A 25,437-nucleotide genomic window follows, 5' to 3' on the forward strand; every position below is an offset into this window, starting at 1 on the left:
ACATTGATTTCGTTTTTTTTTTTAATTTCAATATGTTTCTTTTTATTATTTATGATTTATTTAGTAGAAGCATCAAGTACAATAATCATATAAATAGTTTCATTTTTTTCGTGTTTGTCTTTGATTTCTGTTGTGGTTGTTTTTGTTGTGTTTTTTTTTGTTTCTTGTTGTGGTTTTTTTTTTTTTTAGCAAGTTTTCTATTATATAGGCTACTCGTTAATGCTAAATAAATACATTACCCATTCGATTTGGGTTACAGATACATACATCTACACATTCAGATACAGATACGAATACAGTTTACAACTAGAAGCGTACTGAAAGAGCGCAATAATAATTAATTAATAATAATAAAAAAAAAGGAATGTCGAGCTATGTATGGACATCTATCTAATATGTATATGTAAGATGTGTGTGTGTGTGTATGATGAGAGATGGTTACATTGCTAACTGTTATTACATTGTAGAGAGGATAAGTTGACTGGTTGTTGATTGATTGGTTAACTATTTAAAGGTAACCATGACCGGCCACCTCGGCCGGTATAAAGCCCTCGCGTCCATCGCGTGTCTTTACATAGAACCATTGCCGTTGATCCTTGGACTCGCGGCACTCGCAGAGCGTTACAATTTCACCCTTATGCACGGCAATGCTCTCGGTGATGTAGTCCGAATTGATGGCGACTAGAGTTTGACGCAGACCATTATGTTGTTGCTGTTGCCTGCGCAGCACGCTCAACACGGAGCCTGCTGATGCCACTGAGGATTGTTGCTGCTGCGGTGGCATTGTCTTTGGATGCAAATGCTGGCCATTATGGCCATTGGTTATATACGAGACATTGGACAGACGTCGTGTTGCCGTTGTTGTTAGCTGTGATGACTGATGCAGATGCTTCTTTTGTGTTGATCTCTGCTGTTGCTGCTGCTGCTGTTGCTGGAGGGTGACATACTCATCATTGGAGGCTCCGCTTCTGACCGAGGCGGATCCTGAGGCCAGGCCACCCACCTGTTTGGTGGAACGCAACTGGGCATAGGCCTTCTCAACCAATTTGGGTTGTGAGGCGGCACGTAGATAGAGTTTATCCACATGTTGCTCTCCGTAGAGAGAGCTTGCTGAGCTGCCGCCCGCTTTGGTCACATGATTATTGTTATTGTTGTGATTGATGTTATTGTTGCTGCTATTGTTGTTGAGACTAAGTGGCATCAACTCCTCGACAGTTTTGGAATTACGGGGAGTACGTGCTCCATCGGATCGAGTGCCGCCACGTAGACGTATTTCCTTCTCCGAATCGGTCATATTGCCACATGGACGCGGAAAAACATCGGCATTGGACTCCCAGCAGGGAGTATGTCTAGAGCTGGACCCACGTCCAGCTGGTGGGAGTATACCCAGTGGCAGGCAGCAGGCATAGCCCACATAGCCCTCCTCAGCATGGGGAGTCTGCACATACAGCCAATTTTGGTTCTTGAACACAGCATTTACTACCATGCCCAGGGGCAGAGGAATCTCCAGCTGATAGCCACCCGGACGTGTTTGATAGAGTGTACTTGCGGTCGCCAGGACAACGGGAATATTGCCAGGAGCCCCCAAGGAGCAGCGTGAAAGGAACTCCTCTACATTGTGTATTTCATAGCCAAAGCGTTGCCCCCGATTTCGTTCCCTTCGCTTGCGATGACGATGTCGTCGCTGCTGCTGCTGCTGGACACCATTTGCTCCTACCTCTGAGGCAGCCACTAGACTCGGTTCCGAGTAGGTGCACTTTAGATTCTGTTCGACTTTCGAACTCTCACCACTGCCAGCTCCTGCCACTGAGCCAGGCTGAGCCGTGGATGATGATGATATCTGGCTGCGAGCCTGCTGCAAACGGCTGGCCAACTTTTTGCGTATTTCATTGCGTTTGCGGGCCAAGAGAAGGGCCTCGCTGTGGGCATCGCTTTTCGGTGCTCGCTGGGGTGTGCACACGAATAGTAACTCTTTGGTGGATGCGGCGGCCACCGGACCACCTCCTCCTCCTCCTCCTGCTCCTGATGTACGATGACTGAGGACCGTCTTATCTTTGTAGTCCAGTAAATTTTGATTGCTAAAGAATTTCTGATTGGCCAAATGGCCATTTGTTGGCGCCTGATGGGCAGTGGGCGTGGTGGCATAACCATTGAGTGGCTCTGTCCCACCCGGCAGCTGTTTGACACGATATCTCTTCTTGGACACATCCAATTGTGTGGGCACAGGCTCTGTTCTCTGCTGGGTGGTAATAGATAATGATTCCTTCTTGTCCCCACTTGCTGTTGGCGTTGCGTTCGTTGTGTTGTCAGCCGTTGATGGTGTCCCCTCATTGGTATCTGTTTGGTTTGGCGTCTGCTGTTGCTGCTGCTGCGTTTGTTGTTGCTGTTGCTGCTGCTCCCGCAGCACCCAGGTTAAGGAGATACGCGGCCGTCGCAGGCTGAGATTCTGACCCATAGCTAAATTCGCCTCGTCCAGGCCTACAGCATGCTGCAGATGCGGTGTGCTCTTGGCTCGCACAGCAGCGACTAGAGGCAGCAATTCATCAATTTCCACATAATCCGAACTGGTATCTAGGCCATCGCCATCGCCATGGCTCTGCAAACGTGACAGAGTCGGCGGCGGTGTGGCCGTAAAATTGCCCACTGAACTGTCACTGGTTATGGGTTGCTGATGTAGAATCAAAGCGCACGCATGCAAAAGATCCGGGCAATAGGCATCTGAACATCAAAAACCAAAAAGATTATCATAAACGAGAGGTGATCCAACTGTGCATCACTTTACTTACCCCTAAGATCACGCGAACTGCTATGTCGTCGACGTTGCTGACGTCTAATTGGACTAGTGCCAGTGCCTAGAAGCTCACAGTCGCTGCTAGAAGTACTTGAACTAGAACCGGAGCTGCTATCAGTGCTTGAGGCAAATCGATGATGTTGTTGATGATGACGATGTTGCTCCTGTTGCAATTCTCTAAGTCGGCGGCGACGTCTGGCCTGTTGACGTGCTGCTGCTGTCTCTGCTTCAGCGTTTCTATTGGCGTGGCCAGCATTGTCTGGCACACGGCGTTCAGCCAGCGGTTGTGGCCCTGCTTGTGGCCTCTCAGTGTAACTGGGAGGCGGTGTCAATGGCAATGGGCAATAGAACGGCGGCGGCGAACGTACTCGACAGTGTGTGTCCTCGGCAATGGGAATATGGGCATCAATGACGTAATCGTTTTCCTGGGCCCGTAATTCTATAGTGCTGGCATCTTCATAGCCCGCGGCAATTGTGTCCACAGCGTCTGCATTTCGTCTATAAATGGGTGGATGTTGTTGACCTCCAACTAAATGGAATAGAACAAATACGAAAGTATTAGCCAAATGATGTAAGAATTGGCCAACACCTTCTTCCATCTGGTCCAAATGGTCTTATCATTTCGATTTCGCTTGACAATAAAAATTCCAATTATATTTCTAGGCAAAAAAGAAGAAGGAATGATGCTGCTTGTCTGCCTGTTGGCCATAAAGACCACTAAGACCAGCGATAACGACACCTGAAATGGCGGTCGTAAGACTCCCACAATATCGCGCAGAGGTCTCCATGAGGAATATTTAAAATATTTGCCAATATAAACGTCAACCACATGACCAGTAACCACATAGCCAACCATCTATACCTACGCTATCAAGGCCAAGATCAGCTTGCTCCTCAAAAGGACAGCAGATTTAGGTGGAGGCGGTGGCGGTGGCGGAGATGCAGGTGAAGGCGGACCAGAGATACGCAAGAAGCGTGGCCAATAAAATTTCAAACTGATATGCTTTCAATGGCAACAACGTGCCAGAAGTGAGTAGTAAAATGTGAAAACGTGATGGTATTTCAAAAAACGAAAAAACAAAAAAAAAAAAACAACAAAAATACCAAATATTGCATTGATCCTAAACTCAACTCGGGATAAGGATGAGCATGGTGACTTTCTTTTTGGCCACAAAAACTTAATGAAGCGTAAAAGAAATTAAATTCAAACTAGGGCATATAAGGCACTAGCCAATACCCTTGAAAGTGGTTAATCAAAATGCCTTCATGAGCCATAAACTGAAATTATTAGAGATTAATATGGAATTGAAAACAAATTGTCACAAATTAAACGAGATTCCTCTTCCCCGCCCCCCTCTCTATCGTACTCTGTTTATGGTTGAATTAAAAAAGGAGTGCAAAAGTAAAATATTGAAAAATATGTTTATGACTATGAAATAATTGACAAATTGAGTTGGACAAATAGTGGATTATCATTCATAATAAGAGTAGAGAAACTACAAATCGGCTAACAAAAGAAAGAAACTACAACTGTGACTTTAACGACCTTTACAAGGCGGCTGCGGCGGCGGCGGCGTCGGAGTCCCAGACTTTCAGACGGGCAGACAGTACCAGTTTTAGTTGTTGTTGTTGTTATTCCCCTCAGACAAGGTAAAGGGTAATCAAAAGGTTCAAGCCCAGCGAAAAAAGATCGTGCGAGGATTACATGGGGGTGTGACGACAGGCCAGCTCAAAGTCATTCACTCAGCTCGCTGAGTTGCAACTCGAATGCAAGGCAAGATCGTGATGCTGTGGCCTTTAATGGCCTCTACGTGAGATTGAAGACTGAAGACCAAGAAGGCAGGCAGGCAGGCTGGCTGGCTGGCCACAAGGAACAAGAGAGGAGCATCGACTGGATTGGCGGGGAAGGCGGTTAAGAAAACGAAAGTGTTGCTTTGGGCTGTGGCTCGGTGGCGGCCCTCTAATTAAACGCAGACTGGCTGCCAAATTAGCTAATGACAACATTTTGTGATCAACTGCAACATGTTGCTAATGGAGCTGGCAACGGCAACGGCAACCGCAGCGACAGCGGCGGCATTGCACAAATCTCAAATATATACATATATCTATACTACTATATATATTCACATATATAAATCCAAATTTGCAACGCCATCCCAAAAATGGTGAAAACTCTGACAAATTTGTTTTGCAACTTGTTGGTTGGTCGGTCGGTCGTCTTGGCTGGCCAACAAATATGGCCTCAACATGACTCCACTGGGGCATTGTGCCCATGTGGGGCACGGGAACGGGACAGCAGCAAAGTCAAAGCGACAGCTGTCACTGGTGCTTGCCTCCTTTGCCTGCAGTCGGTCCATCGGTCGGTCGGTTGGTCGGTTAGTTGGACCGTTGCGGCTTTGCCTCTTTTGCCTTGTCTTTTACCTGGTGATAATAATTCAATCGAGAAATGTCGAAGCGTGCAAATCGTCTGTTTGATTTGTGTCGTTGTGTCTGTTCGTCCGTCTGTCTGTCTTTCTGTCGCCTCTGCTTGAAGCTTGTTGCTTGGTGTCTGACTGGCATAAAAGGCGCTTGGAATTGATTGGAGTTGCATGTGATTAAGCTGATGTGTGAGATGAACTGGGAATGGGTTTTTTTTTTCTTCTACTTTAATAGTTGTTGTGTCCATAGAGAAAATTATAAGAAAATTTAGCAAATTGCAATTGATTGAAATTCATTTAAAACTAAATACTAGAGTCGTAGTTTTCATATCCTTGCCACAATTCTGATTCCCAACTCAAAGAGATCAATGTATATATAGAGAAGGAGGAATTCTAGGAAAGTTGGTTAAATACTTTTAGCCAAAGCGTGTGAATATAAACTTCAAAGTCTATGTCATTATTATCGGTTACATGAAGGTATTTCGGTTAACGGTTTAAGCGTTTACTTTGATTATATCGTATTGACTCTCTCCCTGTCTATATGTGTGTGTGTGTGTGTGTGTGTGTGTGTGTGTCGCCAACCCTTGCCATTTTGTTGTTGTTTAAGTCGAAATGAAATTCTGTTAGTTGAGGCTTTCTTTTACTTATATTAGCTTGGCTGACAACTGACTATATATATTGTGCCTTAATCGTGATCCGTCGCTATCCGTCGATCCAGCGATGGCGTTTCGCGCACGTCCCTAGCATATAAATATATCTTAAATGGCCAAGACTGCGAGTCGAGATAAGCAGCAACTAATAAGATAAAAACATTTTAATTGCCACTAAACATGGCAGCGCCACAGTGGCCAGTCAGCCAGCTAGCCGAACGAACGGACAAATGGACATACAAGTTTACTTGCCACACCCCCGTCCCTGTATCCGCCATCATCCATTACTACTCTTTTTATGCTGTAGGCCAAGCAACTGTAAAACGGCACCAGCAACTGTTGCTGCTGCTGCTGCTGCTGCCTCTACTAATGGGTTAACAAAATGCCAAATAAATAAAACTCTGATTTCGTAAAGATTTAATTAAAATTGGATTTTAGGTGAATCAAGAAGCAAAGAAGACAAAAACAAAAACAAAAGGTGCCAAAACAAATTAAAATGCTGCACCGAGAGGATCATCAAACACGCACGCACAGGCAAATTTAACGATACGAAGGGGCCAAACCATAAAAATGACCACCAAGCTTGGACTAACACTAAAACCATAAAATTCCACATAAACCTGCTTGATTGTCAGATTGTCAGCAAGGCGGCCGCCAGGGCAATCCTTGCTGACTTTGGTGGCGACAACATGGAGCAGAGCAGAGCAGAGCAGAGCATGCCACTTGCCACCTTGCCACTTGCCACTGCAACGACATCAAATGTGCAAATTTATGCACAAAATAATTTACACAAATTTCAAGTTTCTTTTGCTGCTTTTCAATTAGCTGGAATCATGTTACCATTGGCTATAAGGGGCGACTACTTAAGACAATTTAATGCCTTTTTAATGCCCCCATCGGATTATGGGTGGCCCAGACATTTCCAGAGATTTCAATAGGTGCGATTTCTCTCAATGCATTCACAAATAAAATTTCAATTTTTATTAACTTGCCTATGTCAAGCAAAGGTAAAAAGGAGATTGGAGTAGGCCAACACAAAAATTATGTTGGCCCCCGCACAGATGAGTGAGCCAGCGGTTAGCAGGTGGCGGGGGCGGGGGGAGAAAGGAGGGGCAATAAAATTAAACGTTGTTTGGTTCGTTTTGGTTTTTGTGCGTGTTTTAAGCGGTTTTAAATATTTATGAGAGCCATTTGTGTGTGTGTGTGTGTGTGTGTGCGTGTAACACAAACCACAAAAATATGATTTTATGACCATAATAAATTTAAATTGTTCCCTGTTTTCCCTCTTTCTCTCACTCTCTCTCACTCTGTGTGTGTGGTTAAAAGTTAATAAGAAAAGCCATTTGATGAATGAAAATGATCCGTAAATTTTGTTCTAATTGTTCCATTTTATTTGCTTCGTTTCAGAGGAGAATTATCCCTTTTCCCAAAAGCAACTTCATAAAAGTTATTTGAGGTGAGTGTAAAATTTTGTTTCAACTTTAAATTTAAATTTGTTTATGATTAGTTAAATGATGAAGACTTGGCGCTAAGTTTTACGTAAGACAATCAAACTATTTCGTGTTTTAAGCTATCATGCAATCCTTGACTATATATTTAATACAATATATTAATCATCACCTTAACAATTTGTCGGCTTTGGGGCTAAATTCGTGTCTGATCACTTGATTACAATGCAATATGAAATGATTATGAAAATATTCGCTTCTGAAGATCATACTATTTATTTTGGTATTCAATCGTAGAAAACATATTTCAACATAACTATTAAGTTTGACAGATTTTTTAAAAGTTATTATTTATTTCTAGAATATACCTATGAATAGTATAAATTGATTTTCCATTGACATTTTAGTTAGGAAAACTAATTTATGAAATCATTTTTCAATTATTTTCATATTTCTAATGACTTAAAATTATTAAAATCCTATAGAACTCTGAAATTAAGATTTTAATTTTTTAATTAAGGTTTTCTGCTTTTAACGTATAAAAAAAAGTTTTTTTTGGGTTTTTGAAAGTTTGGCTTATTGGAAAGTTGGCAAAAGAAGTCTTTCGGCCATCAAGTTTAGTCTTGTAAAATATTTGGGTTATAATTGTGCAAAATATATCTAGTAACCCAAATGATACATTTAATTTCTAAGAGTTTTTCTTATGTGAACAAGCTTTTAATATTTTACAACAAATTTATTCTTATTGCCCCTTGAAAAAGGATTACTCAACGAAATTTATAGGAATAAGAAAAGAGAGAGTGAGAGAGAGTGATTGAGAAATGGTTAAGAAATGCTTTAAAGTCACACGACAGAGTCGAAATGTTATGGGAAAACTATTGTTGTAACTATTTTATTGCGATGCTATAAATATATAGCCTTGATAGATATCTAAAGCCAACCCTTGCTGTCCACCCCCACCCATTCAAGCACATTCAGCATATAGATATGGATGTGGTTCAAGGCTAACACCAGCCAAGTGAACCGATTTGACCAACTTGAAGCACTTTTGCCTTACATGCTTGGGCTTCAAAATTAAGTTAACAAAGACAAATGTGGCGCAACCTCTCAGTAGCTCTCTTCCTCTCTCGTCTCTGGAGTTGACTCTATCTCCCTCTTTACTTATTTTGGCGTCAAAGGACATGGGCACCCACAAAGGGAATGAATATTCGGTCAGGATGTAGCTGCTCTTTGCAAAAAGGGGGGAAACATCAAAGCGAAAAGCAATAAGTCCTAAAGGCGGAATGTAAATTGAAATATGGCAAGAGAAGAACCATGAGGCAGGCAAGGAAAGACAGAGAGAGCGAGAGAGAGAGAGGGGTAGGAAGTGTATGTGTGTGTGTAGAGGGGAGAAACCATTTGTAGAACATAAACGTAAGTCGTAACGGAAATATGGGGTATATGTATATCAGGCACACGCATCGAAGATGTTGATGAACTGCACCAATGGAGGCTTCAATGGCTGCACTTTAAGAGCTTCATCCTCCTTCGCCCCTCCCGCCCTTCGTCCTCTCTTCATTTTTTGCCTAGTAGTGATGCTTTTTGTTAGTTGAATGTCTTCGGAGTGCCATTGAGTCAAAAGTCACCAACTCAGCTCAACTCAAAGGCAAATGCAATCAAAACGAAATCTTTCTTTGGGTCCTTCTCCTGCGTGCTTTATTAAAATTTCATTGTTAAGGAGAGCTGAAGCTGGAGCTGGAGATGAAGCGGCAGGAGCATCGAAACGAAGTCCCTTTGGGGACATTGTTATAAATTCCTTTGCTGAAAAATGTGAAAAATGCGCCATGTAAATTATTTCTGCGTCTCGAAAACGTTTCGTTTCGTTTCGGTATTTTTTTCGTCCCCCTCTCTCTCTCTCTATCTCTCTTTAGCGTTTTTGTTGCTTTTATTGTGCATGATAAATTTTTATTGTAATTGGCTGTTGATTTATGGCTCATGGCTGTCGCCTTTGGAGTCGTCGTCTCTGTCTACTGATGATAACAAGAGCTAGATAAACGTTTCTGGTTCTGGTCGGTCGCTTTTTCAATTTGCCATTAATTAGATACAGAAACAGAGAGAGAAACACATAGAGAGAGAGAGAGAGAGAGAGAGAGAGAAAGAGAGATCACTTTAAGCCGAGATTCAAATTTCAATTCAAATTCAAATGTTTGAGAGGCATAAAAACTAATCGCTGGGCATTACAGAAATCATCTATGAAATTGCGCTCACTGATGCGTAACCTAAAGACCACGCCCACAAATCGGTCGCAAGGACCACCCAAGCAGGAAGCAGCCGAAAGAAATGCAAGTCAAAAAAAGAAAACACGCAAAACTCAAAGAAGGAGGCCTCGTTTCATGGCTAACATCCCGAAACCAAAGTGCTCCATGTTGCTCGCATTGTTAGATGATGCTGCTGCTGCTGCTGCTGCTGTTACCCTACCACCAGTTGGCTCCTACTTCTTATTCATAAAAGTTTATGAAGCAGCCAACGCCATTGCCAGTTCTCAATAGCCTTAGCCTAAACACCATTCTCTTCTCCTCCTCTTATCCTTCCCCATCCCGACATGTTTGTATGCGTGAAGTGGCAGATTTTTTAATGCTTTGTGAAAGATTTCATGGTAATTTCGCCGGGTTATAACAATTTGCAAATTATGTAATCGAAATTTATTGCCATAGCGCATAGTTGGCAGAGAAGAAGACAAGGCCCAAAGACTATGACTATGACTATGATGATGATGACGACCAAGTTGAAGAGAAGGAGAAGGAAAAGAAGAGAAGGCTGCTTAAGGCCATCTCGATTTGCTTTTGGCCTTGTGGCGCACATCTTGAATTGTTATTGTGTGTGTGTGTGTGTGTGTGTGTGTGTGTGTGTTGGGTGGCCAGGTGGCTTTGATAGGCTAAATATTTGGCTGCCGGGGGTAGATCAGCTGCAAGAGCAACTTGTAAAAAGATATAGACTTGGGATAAACTCTTGATGTGACTTTAGGGGCAAAATGAAGAAAAAGACAAAAAGTACAAATATTAACCGAAAACAACAAAAAAAAAAAGGCTAAAAGTAGAAGTTTCCTCTTTCTTTTTCTTCATCATCAGCATCAGTGTGTGGTACCTGTGTGCGAAAAGTAAATCTCTACGAATAATCGCCAATTTGTTCACTCCTTCTACACATTGGTTTATCCTCATCCCCCACACAGACACACACATACACACAGCCAAGCATGACCCATTAGTTACGGCACTTTCCAAACTCTAGGAACTACTCCAACTCCAATAATGCAGCCATTAAATGCCAACTACTTCTCTGCCATCAAGTGCTTTAGCTTGACATAAATCTCAAGCGCATGGCAAAAAGTTTGCTCTGCCCACAAATTTTGGGGATACAAGGCGAAGGAATGAGGTAGGTGGGCTTAGCTCCTGTGGGAGCTTATGTTATGTTCTAGCTTTAATTAACGCCAGTTTTGTGATTGCTAAGCCGCTACCAAGGACCACACTTCACTCCACCTACACCTTCACCTACACCTACACCTACACACACACACCTTGATAGCCCGGGCAATACAACAGGTGCACAAAAGTTTTGTCGACCAGCTTCACCTGCTGCCCCTCACTGCCCCCTACAGGTCCACCCATCTCTGCCCAGTCCGTTCAGAGCATTTTTATTTAATTTAGAGTCGCGCCCAAGCCGAGCTAGAACTTTCATGTTGTAATTTCCACAAATTTACGAGTTTGTTTAGCCTGGGTGTGTACCCACTTTTTGTATACAGGATTTTGGACGGGTGGGGGGCGGGCGGTGAGGGGGCGGATGGCTAGTAAAAACAGCGCAACTATAGGATTTACGACTTGGCTTGGTTTTGGTCTCCGCGTCAGGCCTGGCCGGGTCTGGTTTAGGTTGGGTTAGTTTCATTTGGGGTTTTCCTGCCGGTGCGCCTCATTTTATTAGCAACGCACTCGCCACCGTTACACTCTCTCACTTTCTGTCGCTTTCAAACCGATTCTCTACACTTGCAAAAATAAAAATATCAAAATCTTAAATAAATTTGCCCGGAAGGAAAAAGTTTTCAGTACAATTGCTTCCAAGAATAGAACAGTCTAAGCTATTTTCCAAGAAAATCAAAACTATCAAACATAAAAATAATACTAATCATATTCAATATTCTTTTGCCAGTAAGTTTAAAACATTATGTTAAAGTTAGTTAGTATTTTTCATGAAAATCTATATGTGACGCTACAATTAATTTAAATTCTAAAGTAGTTAATATACATATAATAACTTAATATATCTTTAATAACTCATTGTTGTTTTCTAATCAATAAAAAGAAATCTAATTCGAAAGTAACTCAAATTCTGAAAAGAAATTATGAAAGCTTCACAATCGAAGTTTCGAAAAAGTTTCTAGGAACTTGGAAACTTCAAGGAAAGGTGAACTTTGATTTTGTCTGCTTTGCCAATTTTTTGTTTTGCTGATGATGGAACATAGCTAATTTCTTTTTGATGTAATCTCTTTTAAATATCTCGATAATATATAATATAAACTTTAATTCTTCTGACTCTCGAAAAAAAGATTTTGGCAAGTGTAAAATGTTTATGCCTGTAAATGAGTAAATTTTTGCCCTCGATTCTCAGTACTATGTGTGTTCGTGTATGTGTGTGTGTGCCTTTTGGTAATTTCGCATGCAGTTTATGGCTAGTCATCTGGGCAACTAAAACAACAACGAGAGGATGACGCCGTTTACAAAAAGTTGATCAAAATTATTACGACTACAAACCCCGGACAGTATGTATAGTCTTTCTCCCTTTATTTTTTTTTTTTTTTTTACCCGGGTCCAGTTCGTACTTGAGAGACATTGAGATACAGCTAGAGCATATTTTTGGTGGGGCAATTAGAGGGAGGGAGCAGTGGCATTTGCCATAAAGTTATAGAATTCATGGAGCACGTTTTTGTCTTAACGTTTACTTATGGCCAAGTGCTAGAAGCGAACCTCACGTTTCATTAGCTTCTCTTCTATATATGTTGGCCAGTTATTATTGGGCGGGAGGATGTGCTTACTTTTTATGGCTTTCATTCGAATGAAAGGAAAAGACCGAGCCTGATGAAAATGGCAGCATTCAATCCATCAAAAAGAAAAACGAAACCGAAATCTAATGCCCCAAACTAGGTGAAATATTGTCCAACTAAACAAAATCGGGCAATATCTAAAGCAAAAGTCCATTATTTATATAATAATATGTATAAATGTATGTACATATATTAATTTATCAATTATAACTGTTAATAATATTATTAAGTGCACAAAAATGCCGACCGACCGACGTCCGATGTCTTTTCCGCATTTCGCCCAGTTGCATAAAATGTTGAACAAAACGAAGAGGCGACGAATCGAATCGAATCGCTTGGCTACGAATTGGATCGGATTCCAGTGGTGGGCAGAGCCAGCGCCAGCGCCTATGATGGGTGGCATCCGCTGCTTCCGGAGAAGCTGTGGCGAAAATTGTTTTTGTTGCACGAATGAGCAGCAGTAGACCATCCACCAGCCGCCTTCCTCTCCACTCCACTCCACTCTCCCTCCTCACCAATCCCTGTGCAATTTGAGCCAACAAGCTTGTAAGCAATAATTAGATACACGTAACTCTGGACGGGATTGTGTGGCATGCAAATCATATTTTTAGCTAACTCTCGATGGAAGCTGCACGAGGCCACATGAAATGGAAATGCAATCGACACTCTTGATAATAATGATGTGATACAATGTGTTAGTTGCCACACCACATGGTAGAAAGGGATGGAGAGAAAGAGACTGAGTTGGACTCTATTCGGTGGCCACATGCCGTTTCCATATAGTGCACTGAACCTAAGTTAACTGAGATCTTCATTAGATGGTATATAAAAGCCTCATCGATTCCAATATGCCCAGACAGTTTACAAAATTGTGTTAGAGCGAGCGGATCAACACTAAGAGAGAGAGAGAAAGAGAGGGAGAGAGAACAAAAGAGTGGATTATCGAAACAAAAGAAGGATTAGCCAAAGGATTATAATTAAAGCCATCAATAAGAATGAGCAAAGTGAGTGAGATCCATCAACAACAAAGTGCAAAGCAAATAGAAACATTATGGAGTTCTTTTTTTTGTTTTTTGTTTTGGTTCTCCGTTTTTTTTTTTGTTTGTTTGATGAAGTGAATTTGAAGTTTAAAGGATGTGAAAGGATGCTGATACTCTCGATGTTCTTTTCTAGCCCGCATCCAACATTTTGGCATTGCTGTTGATTACATCAACCTTGTTGCAGGCACGACGCATTGGCCATCGTCGGCTTGTCATTCATGTGCCCGTCAAGGTGAAGACCCATCATCATACCCATACGGTATATAAGGTGCTACATGGATCTGGCGGTGGCGGTGGAGCTGTCAAGCAGACAGTATTACTCGGTTACACCGGAGGAGGAGGGGGAGGCGGCCATGGTGGAGGAGGAGGAGGAGGAGGAGGCCACGGTGGATCAACGGGAGGCGGCGGACATAGCGGTCATGGCGGTGGCCATGGCAGTCATGGAGGAGGCATGACCATGGGTCATGGTGAAATCACATACGAGGATATGCACGGATGTGAGAGTGGAAAACTGATGCCAGCTCATCGGGATATGATGTATAATCATTATTCGCGCCACGACGACCATCATCATCATGATAATGTGGATGAGGAGGATTTTGCCGAAGAGGAGCAGGATGAGTTCATTGATGTACGCGATGCCTGGCTGTGAATAAAGTTGTCTCTGTTGTCTGTGTGTGTGTGTGTTTTTTGTATTTTGTTTATTGTCTGTAGCTGTGTCTATGTCTATGTCTATGTGTTGATTAATTATAAAATTCCAAGTGCCAGTCATTGAGCACAGCGATTTGCATGCGGCTCCCCAAGTAATTACACACAGAATTGTTGACGTAGCCTCTTCCTTGGAAAGAAAGTCATGTCAGACGAAATTCCTTAAAGGAAAAACTTAACCAAAGACGGGGAGTAAGAGAGAGAGAAACAGAAGGGAAGAATTTCGTTGTGTCTCTTATTTTGGCATTTGTATTGTTTAATTAGAAAGCAGGAGCGAAATGTAGTAGTAGTAATAGTAGGAGAATGAGATGTACATACATAGATGGAAATGGAGCTAAAGATGAAGGGGGGCTTGAAATGAAGAGGAAACAAAAGTTGAAGTTGCAGATGGAGATGGAAGCGGGGTGGTCATTGGTCGCGCACTTAAACCAAACGAAAAATATTTGCATAGCTCTTGACTTTAGCTTCAAGTGCATAGGAGGAAGCTTTTGGGTATCCCGGTGGGTATAGAACTGGCATATTTTAATGGACAATTAAATAAAACGAATGAATGCAATATGAATACAATTATAAGACAGACAGAGAGAGAAAGAGAGAGAGAGAGGAAGAGTCTTCCACTTGCAAATATTGTTGAGTACTTTAATATATGTAACTATGCGCTAGCCATTCTCATTCCTCTTCATTCTCCTCCCTTTCCTACTCACTCACGACTTTGACATAAGGCAGATTGATCACTAACAAGCGTCTGGCTGACGCCTTATTTCCAGATGCAAAAAGCAGGTGCCAAATCGGGCAAACGGGCCACGGGCCATCGCTTGCTGAGCGCAAAATAATTTGCGTTTAATTGAAGGCGACAGCATGTCACTGGCGAGGATGATAAATGCTTCTCGGGGCATGCCCAACGGGTGGTCGGACAACTGCTGTTTGCCATATGAATGTGGGCTATTTAAAGGCATTTAGCCAGCTAATGACATTTAAGGCCAGTTTTATACATAAATCTCAAAAAGCAGTCAGCAACCAGCAGCCAGCAGCAGCAGCAGCAGAAACATTGTTGTTGCATTTGGTCAAGACCAAAAGGCCAACAACTGGGCGGACGGTACTGGACTGGACTGGCCTCGACTGGCCTGAGCCTGAGCCAGTGAGCTGCTTATGTCCAATGATGATGAGAGATGAGATGAGATGAAATGAAGGAAAGAAAGAAAAAGAGCGGGTATGCTTATGCCCCGTTATGGCAAATATCAAGTATTTATCAGGAGCGGTTTAAAATTTACGGAATGGAATTCCTATAAAATTAATTCTTTAAGTTTAGATAATTTGTTACATTACAAAGGGCAAAATTTATTAGATTCTCGTTTTCGATCTATAAAATTTTTGTTTTCTTGTGAAAAATACTTGACGTTTTTGGCGTATCTGAAAAGCCTGCTATACATATATACCGATATATATATATATATTTTCCATCATCGCCTGAACTCGATATTTACAATCTCTAAAGGATTCAATTTAAATCTGTAGTAGGGGAAACCTTTATCAACGGGAAATATAGAAATACCTAAGAGGATTTCTTTATATTTTTTTCAATCTTTTGATGGACTATATAACATTTGTTTTTTTAATCTTGAATTTGATTGATATTTTCATTACCTTGAAATGGTTAAATCCACTCCTGATTATTTGTACAATTGTATTTGCATGTCTGCAGTTGTAGTGTGTGTGTTGTGTGTGTGTGTGTGTGTGGAACTAAGTTGAATACCTTGCGGCAACAAGGCACAAAACGATTTGGTCAAAAACTCAAATAGCCCAGGTATAGAAGAAGAGAGCAATACAATATTTGATAGCTTGCCTTTTGCCCTGTACTTGCGCTCCCCTTCTGTTACCGGCCTTCTCCCCGAGTATCTCGGAGGCCCATGCTAAACACATTTTCAGAAATCCTCGGTGTACATCCTATTCCATTTCAAATCCAACTGGCCTGCGGTCTAAATAAATGTATTGATTTTGGCAAATGGCTTTTGTGTGAGCACCCATCATCGCCACCCCTCTTCCGCCCACCCGTTGGCCCATGCCTGGCAAGACAAACATACAAAACGACTACTGCCTCATGATTCTCGGCCTGTTTTCTGCTTCTAGTAGGAATCTGCCACAAAATTCCATATACTCTGACCAAAGGATATGATAGACCTGTTGGCATGGCTGAAAGTCCAAAAAAAGAAGAAATTTCGATTCAATTCGAAATTTAGAGCACTTTCCCTAACTCTGAATTCCTCTTTGAAGTAATTATGCAAATTGAGGGACACTTAAAAGTCTATCAATTTTAATTTGTCTACTTTTTTCCTCTATATGTACCTTTTCTGCAAAAGGTTTATTTATACCCTGTAATTCAGAACAGATAAGCGGGCATATTAATGTCGCCTTAAAGTTTGGGAATATAATAATTTTAGAAGTTCGAGGACTTGAATGAGAATGATGATGAATGAGAAATCTATAGGATTGTTTTGATTTTGAAAATTTGTCTCCTATAGGGTATCTTAAAGTTGCATTAACTGAAATTCTGTATTATTTTTGTTGTTTTTTTTTTTGTTTTTTGGATGGGGATGGGGGGGGGGGTCTTTATTCATTTTGTAATTGAATGGTCAACCCTCAAAGTGATTTGGTGGGAGGTGATTGGGGCCTTGCATCAACCAGTTGCTATATTGTGCCTTGTGTTTACCCTTTGTCTAGCCTTTGATTTTTCATTTTCACCCACAATTTTTGAACCATTTTGCTGTTTGCTTAATTGGTTTCATTAGGGCTTAATACCCAAAAAATAAAAAAAAAGAGAAACCCCTTCCGTTTCCGTTTCTGCTTACCGTTAACGTGGTTGTTGTTAGCCTCCTCAATGTTGTTACCAATGTTGTCGACAATGTCGTTCTCGTTGTCGTTTTCGTTGATGTTGCCGCTGATGTTGTCGTCGTCGACCTTTCGTTTGCCAGTACGCAAGATGCCAAAAAAGCGTCGCTCCTGATGAACAGCACCTGAAAAATTTTATATAGGATAAAACTTTTTCTTTTTTTTTCTTTTTTAAGCAAAATGGAAAATGGAAAACTTTTAAGATGCTGCTTGCCAATAGAAAAAGTTCTCTCTAGGTAAAAAACAGAAGAGGTTAGCGGCGAGAAGTGGTGAGTGTTGTGTGTGTGTGTGAGGTTTCTACCGAGTTAAGTTACACGTGTCCTGGCCTCGTCCTGGCCTCCATCGCCTAAGTTTGCAGGAAACTCGGGCGGGCGACATAATTTTCCACACAAAGTGACAACCAAATAAACAGCTAGAGCAAAGTTTACATCGAGTGGGACTCTCTGGCACTAATTTTAACACCATTAATTTGCCAGGCAAGCAGGCAGGCAAAAGAGGGGAAAAGATAGAGAATTTTAAATTAAATGGACACAAGTTTTATTGAATTGAGTGAGTTAGGTCCAAGAGCAGAGTCAGAGTCAGAGTTGGGGTCTGAGACAGGGCCAGGGCCAGGGCCAAGTGTAAAACGTTTCAGGGTCGGTCTTCAGCTCGGGAGTATTGAGCCACAATGGCAAGCCGGAAACGGAAACGCATTACTCCTTGCTCGTTTGAAGCTGCTCTCGCTTGCCACACGCAAGCTTACCCAAACGACAACCAAGAGAGAGAGAGAGAGAGAGAGAGAGAAAGAGAGAGAGAGAGAGAGAGAGATAGAGAAAGGGATGAGAGAGAAGAGAAAAAAGCAAGTAGAAAAGTTGTAGCAAAGTTTTTGATTTCATGATATATTTATGGGCTTCCGTCGCTACTTTGGTGCTGTCCAATTCCTTTGAGTAATAAACTTTGTTGCCCCCAACCAGCAACGAAAAAAAGGGAAGAAAAAAAAACCTACTACAGCTTACAAGTTGAGTTATTCATTTTTTTGGTGAACCATTTAAAGTTGGCCAAAGGATTGAGCACACCTACACACATGGTCATCCCGTGTGGGAGGAATTGATGTTGTCAGTGATTTTTTGTGGTTCGTGGCACGTAGAAACATCAAAGGATACCACAATATATCCTGTGTGTAAAAATTACCTTTATTTTTGTGGAAAAGTTCTTAAAATACTTGCTTTCAGTATGATTTCCTTTTGCTTTTGGCAAGGTCAGGAAATGGCAATACTTTTTATTTTGCTGATTAAATTGAGATAGAAAATTGTATCCAAACAGGTTCAGGGCAGGATGGGACAGGAAAGGGAAAATCGTACGTTAATTATGACACAAATAAGTACTAAAATGATCAGATAAGCCTTGGCTAATGTCCCACAAAGCTGAACCACAATACACACCCACATCCACACACACACATACACACAAATGACACACAATGGGCAAACTATCAGAAAATCCGCAACGAGTTGGTACCTGAGCACAGGATAAAATGAGAACACAGCAGAACAGAACAGAACAGAGAGAGTGGGAGTGAGAGTGGGAGTCGAAGGATGAGAACTGGAATTGTGTGCCATGTTAATGGAAAAATCGCTTGGGCATAAAATCAATTAAATATTAAATAAACGCTATCAGCAAACAGCAATTTCCTCATCTCTATCTCCCACTACTTAAAGCGGCTCATGCCTCATGTATACATACATATGTACATACATACATACATATGTGGTGGATATGTATAGGTATATTGAAGTGAAATACAAACACAATGTGCATAAAAGTCGGCGAAAAACTTTATCATCAATCCAGCGTAAGCCTGGCAATTATGAGCAGCAATCTCACCCACTCCCAATCCCACTGTCCTCTGCTCCTCTTGCCACCCATTACCTCATCCTGTGTGCATTCTCACTCACAAACATTATCTCAATATTGTAGAGGAATGAAATGAACCAATAAGCAAAGTTGAATCAAGTCCAGACCCAGATACATAGATATGGACACAAAACTGCTGAACGTGTTGCTGCATGTGCATTAAATTCAAATGTGAAAAGGATTTGAACAGGTGCAGAAGACCAGAAGAAGAAGAAGATGAAGAGAAGCTGCTGCTCCTGCTGCTGCTGATGAGGATGATGATGGGTAATGGGTAATGCGAGGGGGTGGCAAAAAGACTAATTATGTATTCATTAAAATGGCAAATGCCGACAGAATGCCAGGAAGGCAGCTCCGGCTCCGACAGTCCCGTCTCTCGGCCCCAATCCGACCCGTCTCAGCCATATGTGTGCATGTTTTGGGGGGCTTTACGTAGAGGCAGCAGCTGCCACAAGGGGCTGCTGGATAGACAAGCAGGAGCAAGGAGCAGGAACAGAAACATCAGCCAGTTGCAGGCTGAACCATGAACCATGGAACCATGAATGAATGCATTTTATGTTGGAATATGTTTTGCATAATGGCCACGTTTTGGTCGTCTTTTTTTTCTCTTCTCTTTGCTTCCATCTTGTTTTGCTTCCAATTTGTGTGGATGAATATTGCATGTTAACTTAATTTGACAACAAATTTGTGTGCATAAAATGTGAAATGGATCCTAAATATATATATTTGTATATATATAGGTTGGTTCATAATGATTAAAGACATAAATGAGCTACATGACTTTGAAAGGATTCATCAAATAAATGAAATCGAGTTAAAGTTGAATGAAAAAGTAATTGGCATCAAGCATCAACAGAATTTTCAGAAGGAGACTTTCGATACTTTTTGTTTTGAATATATTCTCCTAAAAATTTTGAACTTCGATTGGCTTTAGAATTGTAAATATTTCCATTTAGAACAATTATTTCCCATCTTTTAAGGTCATTCAACTCATTTTTTTATGCAAAAAAGAAAACTTGAAGGATTACATTGTTGAAATGTCATTTTCTTTATTGCAACTTAAATTCTAAATATAAATTTTGATTAATAATTTGTTAGGTTACAGAAAAAAAAAAAATTGGGTGAAAAAAAATATAGATTTGTTTTGTCTCATACTCTTCTCATTGGGAGAAGACACCAAAGACAGACTTGAAGAAACGATAGATGGGTTTTGGTATCTCGACAGCAAAGAGGACAGCACTCTCCTCATCGGCAACTGACGATTGTGAGCGCTTCTCATTCTTGAAGGGATTCTGTTTCTCCAGGAACTGATGACTTAGAACCAAATGCTTGAATACTTCCTCTTCGAGTCCATTTATGGGATTAGATGATACACTGCTGCTAGTTTTGTTACTCTTGTTGGAATTGGAATTGATATTCAATACTAGAGGGTGAGCCACCAGGAATGGAGCCTTGCTGAGATCATCAATTTTAAACAATTGGCCATCTGAGGAACCACCAGAACTGCTGGAAGCAAGCTGCTTCTGTAGGAGTTCATGGCTTAGCAGCAAATTCTTGAATATCTCCTCCTCAATTTGGACTATTTTGTTGCCTTGGCTGGAGGTGCTGCTGCCACTGCCGCTGCCTTCAGTATTAAAGGACTTGGCATCGTTTTCATCCTTATTCACAGTCTCTTGATTGGCATCCAACGAAGCGGGCAATAAAATAGGCAACGAAGCTACCCTAATGGGTAGATAATTGGTGGCACTTGCGCTTTGTCCCTTTGTCGATGCCTGTTCTGCCTGCTGGACTGGTTCTTGTTCCGTTTTCTTGGTGTAGAAGGGATTGGCAATCAAATAGAGACCAGCATTGGTATTATCATCCGAAAATCCTCGAAACTTGTGATAAGGATATGAATAAGTAGTGCTGCTCGAGTTAGATGAACCAGATTTGTTAATATAGAATGGATTGGGCAACAGGACAAAGCTCAATCCAACAACTTTGGGCACTTCACTTAATTTCTCAAAAGGATTTGGCAAGAATGGGAATGGAAGTCCACCAGATGATCCAAAACCTGGTTTACCATTATCAATATAGTAATGCTCATGTACTGTAACATTGCCCGTTGTGGTATTCTTATCGACAACAACAACTTCCTGCTTCTCATAGGGATTCACAAAGAACGGGAATGGCTTCTTTTGCTGCTGATGATAATAGTGGGTATGATTGTGAATATGAATAGTTGAATTACCATCCGAGCTATTTCCAGTGGGAACAGGAACCACATACTCCACTTTGGGATACGATGAGAATTTGTTGTGGTATTGATTTGAAGATGATGATGAACCATTGGTGGCCACAAACTGCACCTTGGGATACGATGAATACTTGTTGTTCGTGTGCTGAGAGTGAGATGAACTGGCATTGGTCACGACGACAGGATATTTAAAGATCTTGTCCAAATATTGAACAACATGAGAGCCATTGAACTGAATCTCACTGGCTGGTTCGTAGATCACTTCAATCCTTGCATCATTGGTATCAAGAATACGTCCCTGGATTTGATCTCCATCATTCGGATTAATCTCATTGGCGGTGGCTTGTTGGCTAGCCTCATTCGATTGAACCTTTGAGTCATCTACCAGTTGAGATGGCTGCTTTTCAACATCGGCTACCTCAGGTTTCAATTCGGAATTGGCTTCTTGTTTCTCCAATGGCTTAGCTTCTTGCCGATCTTCTTTCTCCGAAGTCTTGGCTTCTTCCGATTCCTGCTTGGCTTCGACTGGCTTCTTGGCTTCTTCCGATTCCTGCTTGGCTTCGACTGGCTTCTTGGCTTCTTGCGACTCTTCCTGCTTGGGCTCATTAGGTTTCAGTTCTTCGGAAGTTTCTTGGCCTTCGTTCGCTGGTTGGACTTGTGGTTTTTTGTCTTGGGGTTCATTTTGGGCCGAAGTCGCCGGCTTCTTGCTCTCCGATACAGATGGCTCTTTGCCTTCTTGAGTTGTCTTCTCAGATTGTTTGTCCTGGTATTCATTATTCTTTACCACATCCTTGTTAGCTTCTGCCAGGTTCACTTCTAATGGCTTTGATGCATCGACTTCTCCTCTAATCGGAGCGCTTTCATTGTCAATGATCCTTGCCTGCACCGTGAACAGGAACAGACCCAGCAAAGTCACAAAGGTAAAGGTACGCTTTTGTTGGAAATTTGTTCGAATTAGTTTAACAATTCCAATTTGCAGAACCCCGAAAGGTAGAGAACTTACCATGTTGAAGGTTTCAATTGCACTATACTTTCCTAGACAATTTCACGAGTATTTATACCCAAAAATGAATGAATGTATATAATGCTTATCTCCAGAATGGAATGCATTATATATATATTCATTGGATGGGACATCAAATTAACTAATAATTATCCCGTCCTGTCTTGTCTCGTCTCATTTCTAATACCTTTTAGGCACTTATTTCGTTTTAGAATTTCCTTTGTGCCTCTGTGTGTGTTTGTGTTTTAGTCATAGTTTCTTCTAGTTTTTTGTTTCCTATTTGTCTGTGGCATTATCGTTATTTTTTTTTGTTTCCCTTTGACATTGTTTTGTGTGTGTTGTGTGTGTGTGAGCACACTTAAAAGGGCGCCAATGGCAAAATGAAAATATCGAGGAAAAATAAAATTGCACTTAAGTTCTATCGTGCGAGTGCCTCCTGCATTTCAATTGTTGTTGTTCTGCTTTGCTTTCGGCTCCTTTTTTTTTGTGTTTTTTTTTCGCTCCGCCCCACCCCCTAAACCACCGCCCTCCGTTTAACGTGCAACATGAAAATGCCATTGTTTCCGAATCTCACAAACGGAAATCTATGACTCGTTTTGTATGTTTTCCCTTCAACAATAACGTAAAAGTAGAAAAAACAAAAATCAGAAAGAAAAATGGAAAATAGTAAAAGAGAAAACTGCATGTTGGGCAAGTGCAAAAGACTGTCGGGGAAATGCATTCACCCAAAAGATAAGACAGTGGAACAGTCGTCAGCGAGAAAGATAGAGAGAGAGAAGGAAGAGAGAGATAGTGGGTCTGGGAGAGAAATGTGGGGTAGGGGGCAGGAAGGTAAAAAGAATCGAGAGGTAAATGCACATCAGCTACATATTCATGCCAATGTTACTGAACTGAACTCTGTAAAAGCTTTATCCAGGGACTTTGTCATTGCCTGGCTTTTGCCTACTCCTCCTCCTCCATCTTCTCCCCCTCCCTTCTTCTCAGCTCGCCAACGCCAACCCCACACCCAGCCACCCATTCAGGTTGACATGTCGCCAGGTGAGCGATGAGCTACGCCTGGTCATTGACATAAGCGGGTGTAGACATGGCCAGAATAGATCTCCTGCTGAGTTTAGTAATTGAATTGCCTAATGCCCATTTCAAATTTGTTTTTGATTAACAGAGAGAGAGGGAGAGAGACAGGGAGAGAGTGATTTTGACATTATTTCAAGTGGAATTTTGAAAATGCATTTGTATTGTGCTAAAGAAATATTTCTTTTAGTTAATTATTTTTCCCTTTGCCCAAATCAAATTAGGCTAAGAAGCTTAAAGTTACCTCACTTTGAATTGAATCATATGAATTTAAATGCAAAAACTAAACTAAACTTTTATTAGCCAGGGTATCTATATCCCTTAAACAGAGTCATATCCTGTCGTGTTTTGACCACGAAATTCCTTAAGAATTTTCAACAGAAACTACTTGAAACATCATTCACACATCAGAAAAATGTTTTCAATTATTTTTATTCTGCACATTTGTGTTTGTTTTTATACCCTTGCAAAAAGGGTATATTAATTTTGGTCAAAAGTGTGCAACGCATAGAAGGAAGCATCTCCGACCATATAAAGTATATATATTCTTGATCAGCACGACGAGACGAGTTCAAATAGCCATGTCCGTCCGTCCGTCCGTCCGTCCGTCCGTCCGTCCGTCTGGATCAACGCAAACTCCTCCTAGACCGTTGAAGCTACAGAGCTGAAATTTTGCATGTAGGCTTGTATATACTGCAGGCGTTGTATATCTCGGATTCAGCCGGATCGGATCACTATATCATATAGCTCCCATACAAATGGCAAAGTCACGAACAGTGACTTTTCTTAATAACTTCATTATTTTTTGAGCTATTGTCGTGAAATTTAATATTGGTGAGTTAATTTCACATATAAACGACTACGCCAAATTTGATCAAGATCGGGTGACTATATCATATAGCTCCCATAGGAACGATCTTTCGAAAACAGTGACTTTTATCAATAACTTCGTTACTTTTAATGCGATTGCTTTCAAATTAATTGTTTGTCAGTTTAATATATCTGGTAATGACTGTGCCAAATTTGATAAGGATCGGGTAACTATATCATATAGCTCCCATAGGAACAATCGGTGGAAAACAGTGACTTTGATCAATATCTTCGTTATTTCCTATGTATGCCGTTCTTTCGCAAACATTAGCCTTTTTAGCTTAAACGTTTTTCCACTTTGATGGCTATAGGTAAGGAAAGAGTTACCATAAAAGTTGCAAGGGTATACAAACTTTGACGCGGTCGAAGTTAGCCCCGGCCCTCTGGTTTTTTTATTTTTTTTGCAATTTCTTTTTCTGTTGGCTGACAATCTTTCAAGCAGAATTGAAAGTGTTTTTAAATATAAAATAAGATTAAAACTCAGCAGTGGATAATTTAAAATGTACAAAATTATCAAGCAAAAATGAAGGTGCGCTCGCTGCCTACAATCAAGACAGTTAGTTGCCAGTTTTTTTTTTTCTTTTTTTTTTTTTGTGTTGGCCCAGAATGAAAACTTCAAGGATTGCATAGCTCCAGAGAGCTCAAAGTCGAAGGCACAGCACCTAACCTGACAGCTGCTGCTGAAGCTGAGACTAAAGCTAAGGTAAAGGCAAAGGCAAAGGCAAAGGCTAAAGGAAAGAAATGGTTTTGGCGCAGCGGCAGATGAGCTGTTGAAATTGCAAGTGCGGCACTTGCTCAATTTTTCATGAGCCTCCCACTAGCAGGGAACTAACCAGCCAGCCAGCTAACCAACCAACCAACCAACCAACCAGGCCAAAGAAATAACCAGAAATGAACAATTCGAACATTAAATACAAAGTCGACTTGGGTTTACACTAAAAATTTGTGGGTCCCAGCAGATGCATAAGCCATACGCTAACTAAAACTGAATGCTCTGTGGAGCAAGGGCAGCAGTAGAGATCTGTGAAAAGGTGAAATTAGCAGTCAACATCATCTTTTCTTCTCCTCCGTTTCCGCCTTCTTCTTCTGCTTGTTGTTGTTGTTGCCATATCGTGGCCAGACAATAAGGCGAGCTGCGGCCCTTGACTTGGGCAAGTCTCAAGCGCGCGCAACCGAAGAACCGAATGTAAATAAATGAAGCTAAGGGTAATGGCAAACGAAAAAAAAACAACACCAAACTGCAAAAAACCAGCGACCAATATGCCCCAAGGCCAATTCAGCAAAGCAGCAGGCAGCGGGCGGCTGTGGTATCCCCCAATCAGAGCGAAAGAGAGAGAGAGAGAGCGATAGAGAAAG

The 25,437-nt window shown here is 41.4% G+C and overlaps 3 protein-coding genes across 3 annotated transcripts; 1 reads left to right on the forward strand and 2 right to left on the reverse strand.

The window, feature by feature from the left end:
* Nucleotides 1–184: 184 nt before the first annotated feature.
* Nucleotides 185–19,433, reverse strand: LOC6639128. Its single transcript, XM_023179782.2, has 4 exons — nt 19,334–19,433; nt 16,972–17,136; nt 2,787–3,320; nt 185–2,718 (listed from the first exon to the last, which is right to left on the reverse strand). The coding sequence occupies exons 1-4, from the start codon at nt 19,431–19,433 to the stop codon at nt 509–511; spliced, it is 3,009 nt and encodes a 1,002-aa protein (XP_023035550.1). The 3' UTR covers nt 185–508.
* Nucleotides 13,373–14,069, forward strand: LOC6639610 (cold and drought-regulated protein CORA). Its single transcript, XM_002061626.3, has 2 exons — nt 13,373–13,381; nt 13,551–14,069. Exons 1-2 carry the CDS (start codon nt 13,373–13,375, stop codon nt 14,067–14,069), a joined length of 528 nt encoding a protein of 175 aa, XP_002061662.2.
* Nucleotides 19,434–19,925: 492 nt separating the features above from the next.
* On the reverse strand, nt 19,926–22,143 carry LOC124460701. The gene has a single exon (XM_047012119.1). It carries the CDS (start codon nt 22,141–22,143, stop codon nt 20,062–20,064), a length of 2,082 nt encoding a protein of 693 aa, XP_046868075.1. The 3' UTR covers nt 19,926–20,061.
* Between the last annotated feature and the right edge of the window lie 3,294 nt (nt 22,144–25,437).

This window comes from Drosophila willistoni, assembly GCF_018902025.1.
Source record: "Drosophila willistoni isolate 14030-0811.24 chromosome XR unlocalized genomic scaffold, UCI_dwil_1.1 Seg144, whole genome shotgun sequence".
Lineage (NCBI taxonomy): Eukaryota > Metazoa > Arthropoda > Insecta > Diptera > Drosophilidae > Drosophila > Drosophila willistoni.